This window comes from Sus scrofa, chromosome 13 (assembly GCF_000003025.6).
Source record: "Sus scrofa isolate TJ Tabasco breed Duroc chromosome 13, Sscrofa11.1, whole genome shotgun sequence".
Classification (NCBI taxonomy): domain Eukaryota; kingdom Metazoa; phylum Chordata; class Mammalia; order Artiodactyla; family Suidae; genus Sus; species Sus scrofa.
This window is the reverse complement of record NC_010455.5, coordinates 115,335,061-115,347,145: the sequence shown is the minus strand read 5'-3', so window position 1 is coordinate 115,347,145 and position 12,085 is coordinate 115,335,061. Positions and strand designations below refer to the sequence as shown.

Here is a 12,085-nt window from a genome sequence, read left to right as displayed (position 1 = left end):
TGAGTTGAAACAAGAACAGTGATGCAGTCTTTTTTTTCTGTTTAGTAAACAGTTGTACTGCCTGTCTTGATCCTTGACCCTATTCTAAGTGTTCCATAGAATTGGGAGAGTTGAGTGGTTATGGCCGTGGTCTCTGAATGAATTTAAATCCTTATTTTCTTTGTGACTATTTTCCCATCTGCTAATTCAGATGATAAAGTAATAAATTATAAATGTGTGCATGGTGTCGGCCCTCTGATATCCTCTATCTTGAAGTCTTACCTCTTAAGTCTCTAAGCCACTTAGGTGGGTTTTTGTTTTTGTTTTTCCTATTTTTGATTTACTGCAGTATTTGTTTTAGGAGGGATATGCAAAAGAGAACAGGAGTCTCCAACCTCACTGCTTATGGATTTCACTGCCATATCTCTCACTTTTCTCCCCATCCTTCCCAGTCTTGATTCTGAGCTTCCTATCCTGGCATCTGGAATCTTCTCATGTTTAAGTAGTTACAAGTTTCCTGACAGAGACAATGCAATGTGCTTTTTTCATTTGTGTATTTTTTAGCCTTTTTTGTGAGCTAAGATTAGGCTGCAAACTATCAGTGTATTTTAAAATGATCTCGTCTATGTGTAAAATCAAGACATTAAAATTCAAGTCTTAAAGGTAACATCTTTTTAGTTTCTCACTGTGTATAGTTAGAGAAGTAGGTTAGGTGTTCCAAAGAGGAAAGAAGGAGCAGCCTTAAGAAAGATGAACTTAGGTGTACTTTGACTCTCTGTTAACCAATTAAAATATCTCCTAGCCATGTGCTGTTTGTGAGCCCAGAGTATTTTATGGGTTGTTCATAAGTGCTACACGGAGCCTGAGAGTAGAAGCACAAAAGAAAAAGATATGAACTAAGCACTAAACAACTAGGGTAGACAGGCTAGACAACACATTATATAGATTAAATTAGTTTAACCAAAACTCCAGTAAGCCCATATTCATTTACTTTGTTTAGTACGAAAGTTTCTTAACATTCTATGTAGATGTGTAATTTAATTATTTTAAAATACATCAGTGACAGATACTATTTAATGATAAGCTCTGATGAATATGTTGATAAAGAGAATAACCCTCCTTGGGCCTCTGTTTATTAGAATTTTACTTTTGAATTTGGACCTGCCTTTATAAAAAAAACAAAGCAACCATAAAGAGATTTTTGGGAGTTTCCTTCTTGCCTCAGCAGTTAGTGAAACTGACTAGAGTCCATGAGGATGAGGATTCGATCCCTGGCCTTGCTTAGTGGATTAAGGAATACAATGAAATTTAAGCATAGAGATTATTTTTCATTATTAAATTTCAGTTTTCATTCCTTATATTAGTATTAGTTTACATTTTATCTTCCTAAGTAGTTTTTAAGAATAACCTGCAAAATACTGAATTTATAAATTCAATGATGAATTTGTATGTAGAAATTTAGACTACAGAAATACTAAATTTCACTTATCTCAGCCTAAGTTTTTTGAGAGAAGCAATTCAGTTACATGATGTACAGAGGCTTTTTTCCAGCTTTAAAGTTTGATGCTATTTGTTGAGGAAAATTGTGTTCCACTTTTATGTAATTAAAGTGAAAAGGAAAATATATAAAGGTTAACATGTTTGGATTTTCATATTTCTTTTGTTTAAAAACATATGTGACCTTAGCTAACAGTCTGGGATTTCAGATGGGTGAAATGTGATTTTGAAAGATTGTTAAAAGTCTTTCATTTGTGTCATATAGCATGTTGCCACTTGGAGAATAAATTCTTATACCTCTTCTTTTGCTTTCAGGATTTTCTCATTCAGCGTTCACCTTTGGTATAGAAAGCCATATCAGTCAGTCTAACATAAATGGTGCCCTCGTCCCACCTGCTGCATTGATCTCCATCATCCAGAAAGGTCTACAGTATGTAGAGGCAGAAGTTAGTATTAATGAGGTAAGGAAGACTATTTCAAATACTAATTCTTACTCACATCTGCTCTTAAGTATCTGATATCTTGTTTACTCATTCATTTTCTTACTTCAGCTTCACTAGGTAAATAGTTGAAAGGCATTATTCCTAGTGTGGCAGTCAGGTCACCCAGGCAAGGCATGTTGGCTCCTAAATCTAAGGACTATTTTCTTATTTATCTTTATGTGGTTTTATAAGTAAATAGTAAGAAATTATTTTCTTTAAAATAACAGTATGTGCTATCATATGTTGAGACCATAATTAATAGTCTGAAAAATTGGGGGTCTTAGATTATTTGGTTATTACCTGATTTTGGAAGGCAGTTTATAATGAAAGCGATCTGAGATCTGTATCATCTGGGTAGTTTATAGTCTCAGGTGTCTGCAAGTGTGACCCATTTCATTAGCCAAATCCTGCCTGTTGCTTGGTTTTGTAAAGTTTGCTTGGTACACAGCCACGCTCCTTCATTTATATATTATCTTGCTGCTTTTGTGCTACAGTGCCAGAATTGAATGGTTGTAACAGAGACTTTATATATAGTCTGAAAAGCCTGAAATATTTATTATCTGGTCTTATGCAAAAAAATTTTGTAAACTCTAGTATAGCTGATAGTTTTCATATATGCTCAGAATTTATGATACATGAGAGATTTTTACCTTATTTTTGTTTCAGAGATTAACATATTCCTCTTTCCTTTGCATGTATAGTTTCTACATCAATATTTATTACTATAATTATATAATGTACTAAAATTGATTATTTTTTAATTACCTCATCTCTGTAACTGAAAAAGACATCAATACTAAATTAAATATGTCCTCATTGTATCTTTTATTGAAGAGGATGATAAATAATTTCCACCAGTGGCCAGCTCTCATTTTATCTAAAAAAGTTTTTGTGGATTTAATATAGAACTCCACAATTACCTGTGTTGGTTTTAGTATTTTTAAGTTACTTACAGGTTAAAATAGTTTCTCCTACTCCTCAAATGCTCTATTGCAATTGACAGTTCAGAAAGATATGCTATGTTTTGTGGCTTGGAGCACCCCACCACAGTGCTTTAGGTGCATGTTTAAGTGAGTCAGGGTTCACATGTGCATATGCTGTAATATGCACTGTTTCAATTTCTGACTTGCTCTGTGTCTTCTTGTGTTTGCTGGAGAACTTACTAATTGTAAACTTCCTGATGTCAATGAGAGGAGCTTTGAGACATTATAGCAACTTGATAAAATTAAAGAGCACTAGTTTATGAGTCATGGTCCTACTTCTCAAATGTTAGTTCTCCCATAGAGCTTATTAAAACAAGGATTCTTGAGCCCTTGCGAGATTTTGATTCAGTAGGTTTGAATCTACATTTCTAACAAGTTACCAGGTGATGATGGCGCATTTGGTCCTTGGATTGCACTTTGAACAGCACTGGTTAACAGATCTCAACGCCATTGACTAACTGTGGAGCTGCCAAGTCTTTAATCCTTTTTGTGCCTTTATTTCAGTGTTAGTAAAATAAGATAATTGTATGGCATAATATCTTACATCTATTTCTGTTTTAAAATTTTAGTCAAATCTCAAGAAAATTTGGAATTCAACAAAAGCTTTTTTTTGTTGTTGTTTTTTTTTTTTTTTTGGCCTTCACCTGCAGCATGTGGGAGTTCCCAGGCCAAGGATCGAATCTGCATCACAGCAGTACCCTGAGCCACAGCAGTGACAACACTGGATCCTTAACCCACTGCACCACAAGAGAACTTCAACAAAAACTATTTTTAAAATTTTTTGTTTTATAGAAGCATTCACTAAAATGTGGCATCAAATATCATTGTATCAACTACTCCATATTGCTTTTAAAAAACAATATTTTGGAGTGTAATTAATAAGCCTTTTTATCATCCATGCCTACTTTTTATTATTCCCTGTCAGTATTTCAGCTTTAATAACTGTACCATTTAAGAGTATGAACAAAGTGAGGAAGAAAATTTAAACAGCTGTTTGCAGTACTTCTTATAGTTACCTTCTTCCCTTCTGATTCGTTTCTTTCTTACATGCATTCAGAAAAGTATCTCAAAATGTTTTGTCTTGGAATGAAGATTTTCATATCTGGTGTTGACCTGTATGAATACAAATTACTCTAAATGTGTTATCTTTGATTTTTTTTTTTCTCATAATTTTTCAAATCCAGGATGGTACCTTGTTTGATGGCCGACCAATAGAGTCTCTGTCACTGATAGATGCCGTGATGCCTGATGTAGTACAAACAAGACAACAAGCTTATAGAGATAAACTTGCACAGCAACAAGCAGCAGCTGCTGCAGCTGCCGCAGCTGCAACAAATCAACAAGGATCTGCAAAAAATGGAGAAAATACAGCAAATGGGGAGGAGAATGGAGCACATACTATAGCAAGTGAGTTGAGAGCGGAATTTTAAAACTCCTTTTCAGAAAAGAAAAAAAAAAAAAAACTTTCCCCTGTGGGGATACCTCATTTTCTAAGTTGAAGTAACATCATGTATTTCATTTATACTAACTTATTTCCCTAATTTATATCACACAATTCAAATTTGTATACCTAAAACTCCGTGTAGTTAGATTTACTTTCATAGATTTTTTTTCTTTTTAAATTATTTAGAAACCATTTTTCTAATGTTAAATGAATTTTGTACCTGGATTTGGTTTCTAAATATAATTTGTAACACCAGTCATTAATAAATACAGTAAAGCTTTGACATGGAGATATAAAGGCAACTCTAATGTTATATGAATGATATCAGCAACCCCTACTGGCAGAAACTCAGAATAGTATTGGCAAGAATTATATTTAATTCAAACCATTTTATCATTTTAGCTTTGGTTCTAACCTTTGTCTCCCAGTCTTTCTCTGTTCCTATTCCCCACGACCCTCATCTCTGAACATACACTCAGATACACATCTATTTTAAAAATATATACTCATACTTAACTAAAGATAAGAATTTATTATTCATGTGATAAATACTGTATAGTCATTTTCACCATTGTCTGCTACAATGAAAAAAAGGTTATACTATATTTTAAAGGAGATATTAGCTGGTTAGGAATTCTTCTCCCCCCCCCCCCCCCCAGATATTAAAATAGGACTACCTAACTAGAATTTTCCCCTTATATCTCATGTTGCAGATAATCATACTGATATGATGGAAGTGGATGGGGATGTTGAAATCCCTCCTAATAAAGCAGTTGTGTTAAGGGGACATGAATCAGAAGTTTTCATCTGTGCCTGGAACCCTGTTAGTGATCTCTTGGCATCAGGGTATGTTTCTCAGAGTGAAACTAAAATGGATTTCTAAAAGTATCTTGCTGAATTATTGTATATGTTATAAATACATTCCTTATATTTTCAGGGTTTTGTTGTTGCTTATTTATGGTCATTTTGCCTCTGTACCTCTTTATTTATTCATAATGTAATCTTAGATGCTTTAATTAAGCTAGTGCTTGGTGGCCCCCAAAGTGGAGACTGAGAAAAATGTTGGAAATGGAAATCTCTGATAGTCTAGTTTTTTTTTTTTTTTTTTTTTTTTGCCTTATTAATAATAGGATGTAAATATGTTGCCTTGATTCTGGAATACTTGAGAATATCATGAGGATTTAAAATATATTGCATACTTTATAGGTCTGGAGACTCAACAGCAAGAATATGGAATCTTAGTGAAAATAGCACTAGTGGCTCCACACAGTTAGTACTTAGACATTGTATACGAGAAGGAGGGCAAGATGTCCCAAGCAACAAGGATGTGACATCTCTAGATTGGAATGTGAGTATTACTGTATTGTCCATGATGGATCTAGTTATTAATATACTGAACTTCTCTGAGCCTCAGACTTAAGACAGGGTATGTCTGTTTGTTCAGTTACTTTTTGGATTTCACTGACTAGTAAGAACAACAAACTAGGAGTCCCCACCTCTCTAATGTGTCAAAAACAAAGACTGCTCAAGCAAGCAGGCCAAAGTTCATCTTCCAGCTCCTCAGTTTATCTAGCTGCAGAACCTTTGCATATAACTGGTCTATCACTCTGTGCTTCACTTTCCTTACATGTAAAGTATTAATGTATGTATTAATGGTCCCACATAAATGAAGTAAAAATGAAAATCAGTAACAAGCACATAGTAAATTCTTAACTACTAAGCCTTTTGCTGGAGGTATAAGGGAAATCTGTACAATAAAAACATATTCTTCTTTCTCTTATTTAGCTGAGAACTGATAAAAACTTCTTTGCCAGCTGTCTTTTACTTTTACTGAATCATTATAAAGTTATAATTTTGATGTCCTTCCCAGACTATCACCCCACTCCATCTTTAGTCATGTACATCTATTGGAATATAGGAGACCTTAGCATGCAGTTGGCAATGAAGTTTTCATCAGGAACTGTTTGTCTAGATGTCTTCCAAGCTGCATTCTAGCTGTATGAATCTTAACATTCTCTAATTCTATATATTATTCAGAATCTTTCTAGGATAACTTGACTACTCTGATTTACTAGAAAGTTTTATTTCATTATTGATAAAGCTTTATCCTTTCAGTTTCAGATATATGATTTTTTTTCTTTTAAGAGCTGCAGCTGTGGCATATGGAAGTTCCCAGTCTAGGGGTCAAATTGGAGCTGCAGATCCAGGCTGCATCTGCAACCTACACCACAGCCCACCGCAATGCCAGATCCTTTAACCTACTGAGCGAGGCCTGGGGTCGAACCTGCATCCTGAGGGATTCTAGTTGGGTTTATTACCGTTGAGCCACAGCAGGAACTCCTCAAATACATGATTAACAGCTTTGTTTGCAGTCCCATTATTAATTTGCAGGAAATCACCATTTTTAAAGTTTCTGTATCTTTCTCTTTATCCCATGTTGCCTTTTTCTTCCTTGTAACTTTACATCAGTTTCTTAAACACCACCCCCCACCCCAGTTCTGAGAAGCCTTTCAGACACCAGTGTTACTAAGAATTTTTAGGGTCAGCTGTCCTTTCCTTAGCAAGTGGACATCTTCTCCTTCTCTGGCCTCTGTTTAACAACTTTGTGGGGCTTTCCAAAGGATTTTCCAAATCTTATTCCAAGAAATGAGCTCTATCTTTAAACATGATTACTCTATGAAATTCTTCCAGAACTCATAGGTAAGATTTTTTAATATTCTTTTCTAAATTTCCAGCAATGTGTTTATTCTTCCCCTGTATAAATTTGAGAATTCTAGAAATGAAAAGAAGTTTAGCACATTTCAGTTATTACTTGGTCGAAGGGTCAGAACTAAGAATTGTCTTCTTAATATGGTACCTAACTATATCATAGATTAAAGGCCTTCTGTCTTTCTTAATCTGTTTGTCTTGGAGGCCATGTTAATTAAATGAAGTTTACTGATTACACTGAAAAGAATGGTTAATAAATGGTATGTTGAACTTGGTGGTTCTGAACTGCAAGTTAAAAGTTTTTTAAAGTGTGGACTTTTGAAGATTTATTTTCACTACAAGCTTAAATCTTCCACTAAAAGGGGAATATATTACTGTTGATTAATGGCTCTTTTCCATGACTAAAGCAAGAGCCTGTGAAATATCTGATCTTTAAAGTGTTCTTTTCCTACTTTAGTGGTCCATGATCTTAAAACATTTGGGGACCATTTTAGAAGGAAACTTTCCATTGTTCCGAGTCTGAAATTAAGATTTTGCTGTTGGCTTCAGCATTGCTGCTTCTTCCTTAGGGCCTTTTCAAATCCTAGCAAATCTCAGTCTACAACCCATAGAACCAACATTCGTTTGCCACTTACCTGTACAGGTAAATGACTTGAGGTCTGAAAAAGGTGACTGTGTTTTCAATACACTTACTGGAAAGTATCAAAAAGTACAGAGTAAGGCAGGCTTGCATTCTCTCTCTCTCTCTCTCTCTCTCTCTCTCTAATAATGTTTACTCATCCGGGCAATAGTCTGTTTTGTGTATTCTGTCACTTGTACTTCCGTAGAATAAGTTAAGTGTGTCCTTGTGTTGTACCATTAATCAAGTAAGGCACATGTAAGGGAATAAGGGAATATAGGATTAGAGAAATTGGTATAGATTTCTCCTCATAGTAGAGTAGTTCCAGGCAACTGTACTTACTTCATTAACTATAAAGTCAGTCTACACTCTTTTCTGGCTCTTTTTCTTGTGTTGCTGTTTTTATTGTAAGGATTTCATATTGGGAAATAATTAAGAAAGGAAAGAAACATTCAGTGATATTTAAGTATCTGATCATCTGAAACAACAATATTATTTGGAACACACACAGACATACAGACACATAGTTTAGACAATAAAAGATTTAGAGGGAGGTCTTTATAAAAACTTCTAATCGTAATGAAATATTTTGAAAGGGTTCTCTCTACTTTTCCTGAATCATTATAAAGTTATGATTTTGATGTCCTTCCTAATCCATCACCCCACCCCCATCTTTAGTCACGTGCACCTATGGGAATGTAGTAAACTTTAGCATGCACAAGAGTGATGTTGATCCTGCACCAGAGCAGTTGCTGCCATTCTTGAGATTTTGACATGAGGCTCACATCATGACTAAATGCTGACAAAATTCTACAGCAATGAAGGGTTTTCTGTAGGCCTTTCATGGCTCTTCCAAGTAGGCAAAGCTGAAGGTTTTGAAGCAGAGAATGTCACAGATCAGCTGTACCTGGGATTTAAACATGAAATATTCTGATAACAATTAAATGTCCTTTCTGGATTTTTTAATTGAAGAAGTATGTTTCTCTTACAGAGTGAAGGTACACTTCTAGCAACTGGTTCCTATGATGGATTTGCCAGAATATGGACTAAAGATGGTAAATGAAGCACTTTTTCTTTTCATTTGCTATTAGTGTTGATCTAAGTTATACAGTTTAAAGTAATTTTAATGTTTTTCCTTTTGAATATTAGGTAACCTTGCTAGCACCTTGGGGCAGCATAAAGGTCCTATATTTGCATTAAAGTGGAATAAGAAAGGAAATTTCATCCTAAGTGCTGGAGTAGACAAGGTAAAAAGAATATTAAACTAACTTCTATAAAGGTTAATTTGTTATGGAGTTCCCGTTGTGGCTCAGTGGTTAACGAATCAGACTAGGAACCATGAGGTTGCAGGTTTGATTCCTGGCCTCATTCAGTGGGTTAAGGATCTGGCGTGGCTGTGAGCTGTGATGTAGGTCCCAGACACGGCTCAGATCCTTCATTGCTGTGGCTCTGGCATAGGCTGGGCGGCTGCAGCTCGGATTGGACCCCTAGCTTCCATATGCCACAGTTACAGCCCTAGAAAAGACAAACACACACACACACACACACACACACACACACACACACACACAAAGGGGTAATTTGTTAAAGAGTATAATTGAAAGTAATATTTTTCTCTGCTAATCACATAAATAATGAAACATTCATATTTGGGAAATTTAGGATGAATTTATGGTAGTAATAGGAATGCTTAGATTTTCTGTGAGCTCATTCCTGAATCTACTTATCAGAATATCCTTTATTCCTTATCTGTGTGACCACTCCTCATTTTTATTGGAATTTGAGTCATAATGAATGTCATACTTCCCATACTCTTTGCTTCCCTTGTGCAGTTTTTAGTTTATCTCATCAGTGACTATGGTTCTATGGCGAATCCATAGGAAACCTTAGAGCCAATCTGTTAGCTGAACTCCTGATACTCAATTGAAAATGTAAGAAATTCAGAGTCTTTTTAGCTCTTTTCACCTAATGAGTCTGGTAAATATAGATAGGTTGAAATCATTGGCTCTTCTTCATTTTCTTATTTCTTTTACCACACCTCCCAAAATGAATACAGTTTATTTTAATCTATGAAGGTACATGTGCATAGTTGAGATGTCAAAAAGGGAAGTAGAAAAAGGGAAGAAATGTAAAGGGGGCAGGAATGTGAAAGAAAAGCCCTATTAATATTTACTGCCACTATATACCCCAAAGTTATAAAATTAATAATGGGAAGGAAATTTAATTTTAATTATTGTCATAATTCAAGCTGCTGTTGTATATAAATGCGAACTTCAAAAATCTTAATATTGGGGGAGTGTCTGCTGTGACCCAACAGGATTGGTGGTATCTCGTGAGCCCTGGGATGCAAGTTTGATCCCTGGCCTGGCACAGTGGGTTAACCTCTGGCATTGCCACAGCTGTAGCGTGAGTCAAAACTGCAGCTCAGATCTGATCTCTGGCCCAGGAACTCCATGTGCCTAGGGACAGGCAAAAAAAAAAAAAAAAAAAAAAAAAAAATCTTAGTTAGCTGATTTTTATTAACCAAAAATTTACCTTCTTATGGCTATAGCTAAAAAAATCTTACATTAAGTATGGAGTTCACGTTGTGGTGCAGCGGAAACAAATCAGACTAGGAGCCATGAGGTTGTGGTTCGATCCCTGGCCTCACTCAGTGGGTTAAGGATCTGACATTCCTGTGAGTTGTGTAGGTTGCAGACATGACTGGGATCCCACCCTGCTATGGCTGTGGTGTAGGCCAGCAGCTGTGGCTCCAGTTGGACCGCTAGCCTGGGAATCCACATATGCTGTGGGTGCGGCCCTAAAAAGCAAAATAAATAAACAAAACAAAACAAAATAATCTTACATTAAGTAAACTATTGCAATGGAGTTTCTTAAGCAGTCTGATAGAATGTCTGGTAAGTATAGATACCTTGTAATAGTTATTGAAGTAAGTTGACTGATGAGAAGTCACCAAGGAAGAATTAAACTGCTTAATAGTCTTCCACCCCAAAGTGGAACATAGCTTTGCTGTACTAAAGGTAACTGTTAAATGAAATGCACTCTGACATTTCATATTCCTTTTATATATTTAGGCATCTAATGTCTGTATCTGATAAACTCCTTTTAACTTCTTAGCAATATATTTTTGTTTTCTATCTCAGACTACAATTATTTGGGATGCACACACTGGTGAAGCCAAGCAACAATTTCCTTTTCATTCAGGTAAGTCTTCACAATTTACATGAGAACTAGAGCTTCTGTTTTTTCTAATTAAACTTTTAATACCATATAATTCATTTAAAAATCTTGAAATACCACGTATCAGTCTTGTTACTAGTCCTTTGAGGAGCTGATGTTCCATGACTTTCAGATTGTTAATTGTCAGAGGATCATCAAACGTTTCCTGTGAAATGTACCATAAAAAAGCATTTGCAGCTTCGTTCATTTAGGCTTATTTAATGGTTAAGAACATAGATTTTTGAGTCAGGAGGTCTAGGTTTGAATGTCAGTTCCACCCCACTTAACAAGCTTTAAGATTGAGCAAATCATTTAACCTTTCTGAGCCTCATTTTTTCTGTCTGTAAATGAGGATGAAAATAATACCATTTGTTAAGAGGATGAGGCCAGTATATGTGAAAATACTGCATAAACTCCTATAAATTTAGATAGTGTCATTTTTTATTTTGGATTTATGTATCTAAATCATGAAATAAAATGACATAACGTTAACTAAAAATCATTTGGATTTTCCGGTGTTGCTGGAACATTGGTGTTTTTGAAGTTTTTCTCTTTTAAGAAATAGTGTGATACTGAAATCTGACTCCCAGAATAGTGTACCCCTTCCTGCATGATAAAGGCCATGCGCCAGAGCATATATCCTGATGTGTAGTCAGCTAGATTTTAGTACCTTCATTCCCATGCAGCCTAGAACTTTTTGTGCTTGCTTTCAGGAGGTTTTCAGGTTACAGGAACTGATGTTAAACTGGAACATGATGCCTAATAATTATTAGAACAGTGGTTTTAGCACTACTTTATTTAATTGCGTCTTGCAGAATTTTGTTATGGTTGGGAAGAGTTCTGAATTGGAGATTAACTTAATTAACTCTTGTTATTTTCAAATCTTTAGTAACATCCTTTTCACAAACAGCCAATGTGACTTTTTTTTTTTTTTTTTAAACATGGAACACTTCACGAATTTGCGTGTCATCCTTGCGCAGGGGCCATGCTAATCTTTCTGTATCGGTCCAGTTTTAGTACATATGTGCTGCCAAAGCGAGCACCAATGTCACCTTTAAAATCAAAATGTACAGCTTCTGGCATTTTCCTTTCTTGTATTTCTCTATTTAGTGTGATTATACAAGCTAGATAAGGTACAAAAATGATTTTTCAG

The 12,085-nt window shown here is 35.2% G+C and overlaps 1 protein-coding gene across 17 annotated transcripts in view; it reads left to right on the top strand.

Annotated features, from left to right (window-relative positions):
* TBL1XR1 (transducin beta like 1 X-linked receptor 1) overlaps positions 1-12,085 on the top strand; it is a 175,785-nt gene that overhangs the window by 141,083 nt on the left and 22,617 nt on the right. For all 17 annotated transcript variants that reach the window (XM_021071196.1, XM_021071208.1, XM_021071197.1 and 14 more), the window contains 7 exons: positions 1,792-1,937; positions 4,126-4,348; positions 5,099-5,231; positions 5,592-5,733; positions 8,705-8,768; positions 8,863-8,960; positions 10,857-10,917. In XM_021071196.1, coding sequence (XP_020926855.1) covers positions 1,792-1,937; positions 4,126-4,348; positions 5,099-5,231; positions 5,592-5,733; positions 8,705-8,768; positions 8,863-8,960; positions 10,857-10,917 — 867 coding nt within the window. The remainder of the gene's footprint in view (positions 1-1,791; positions 1,938-4,125; positions 4,349-5,098; positions 5,232-5,591; positions 5,734-8,704; positions 8,769-8,862; positions 8,961-10,856; positions 10,918-12,085) is intronic.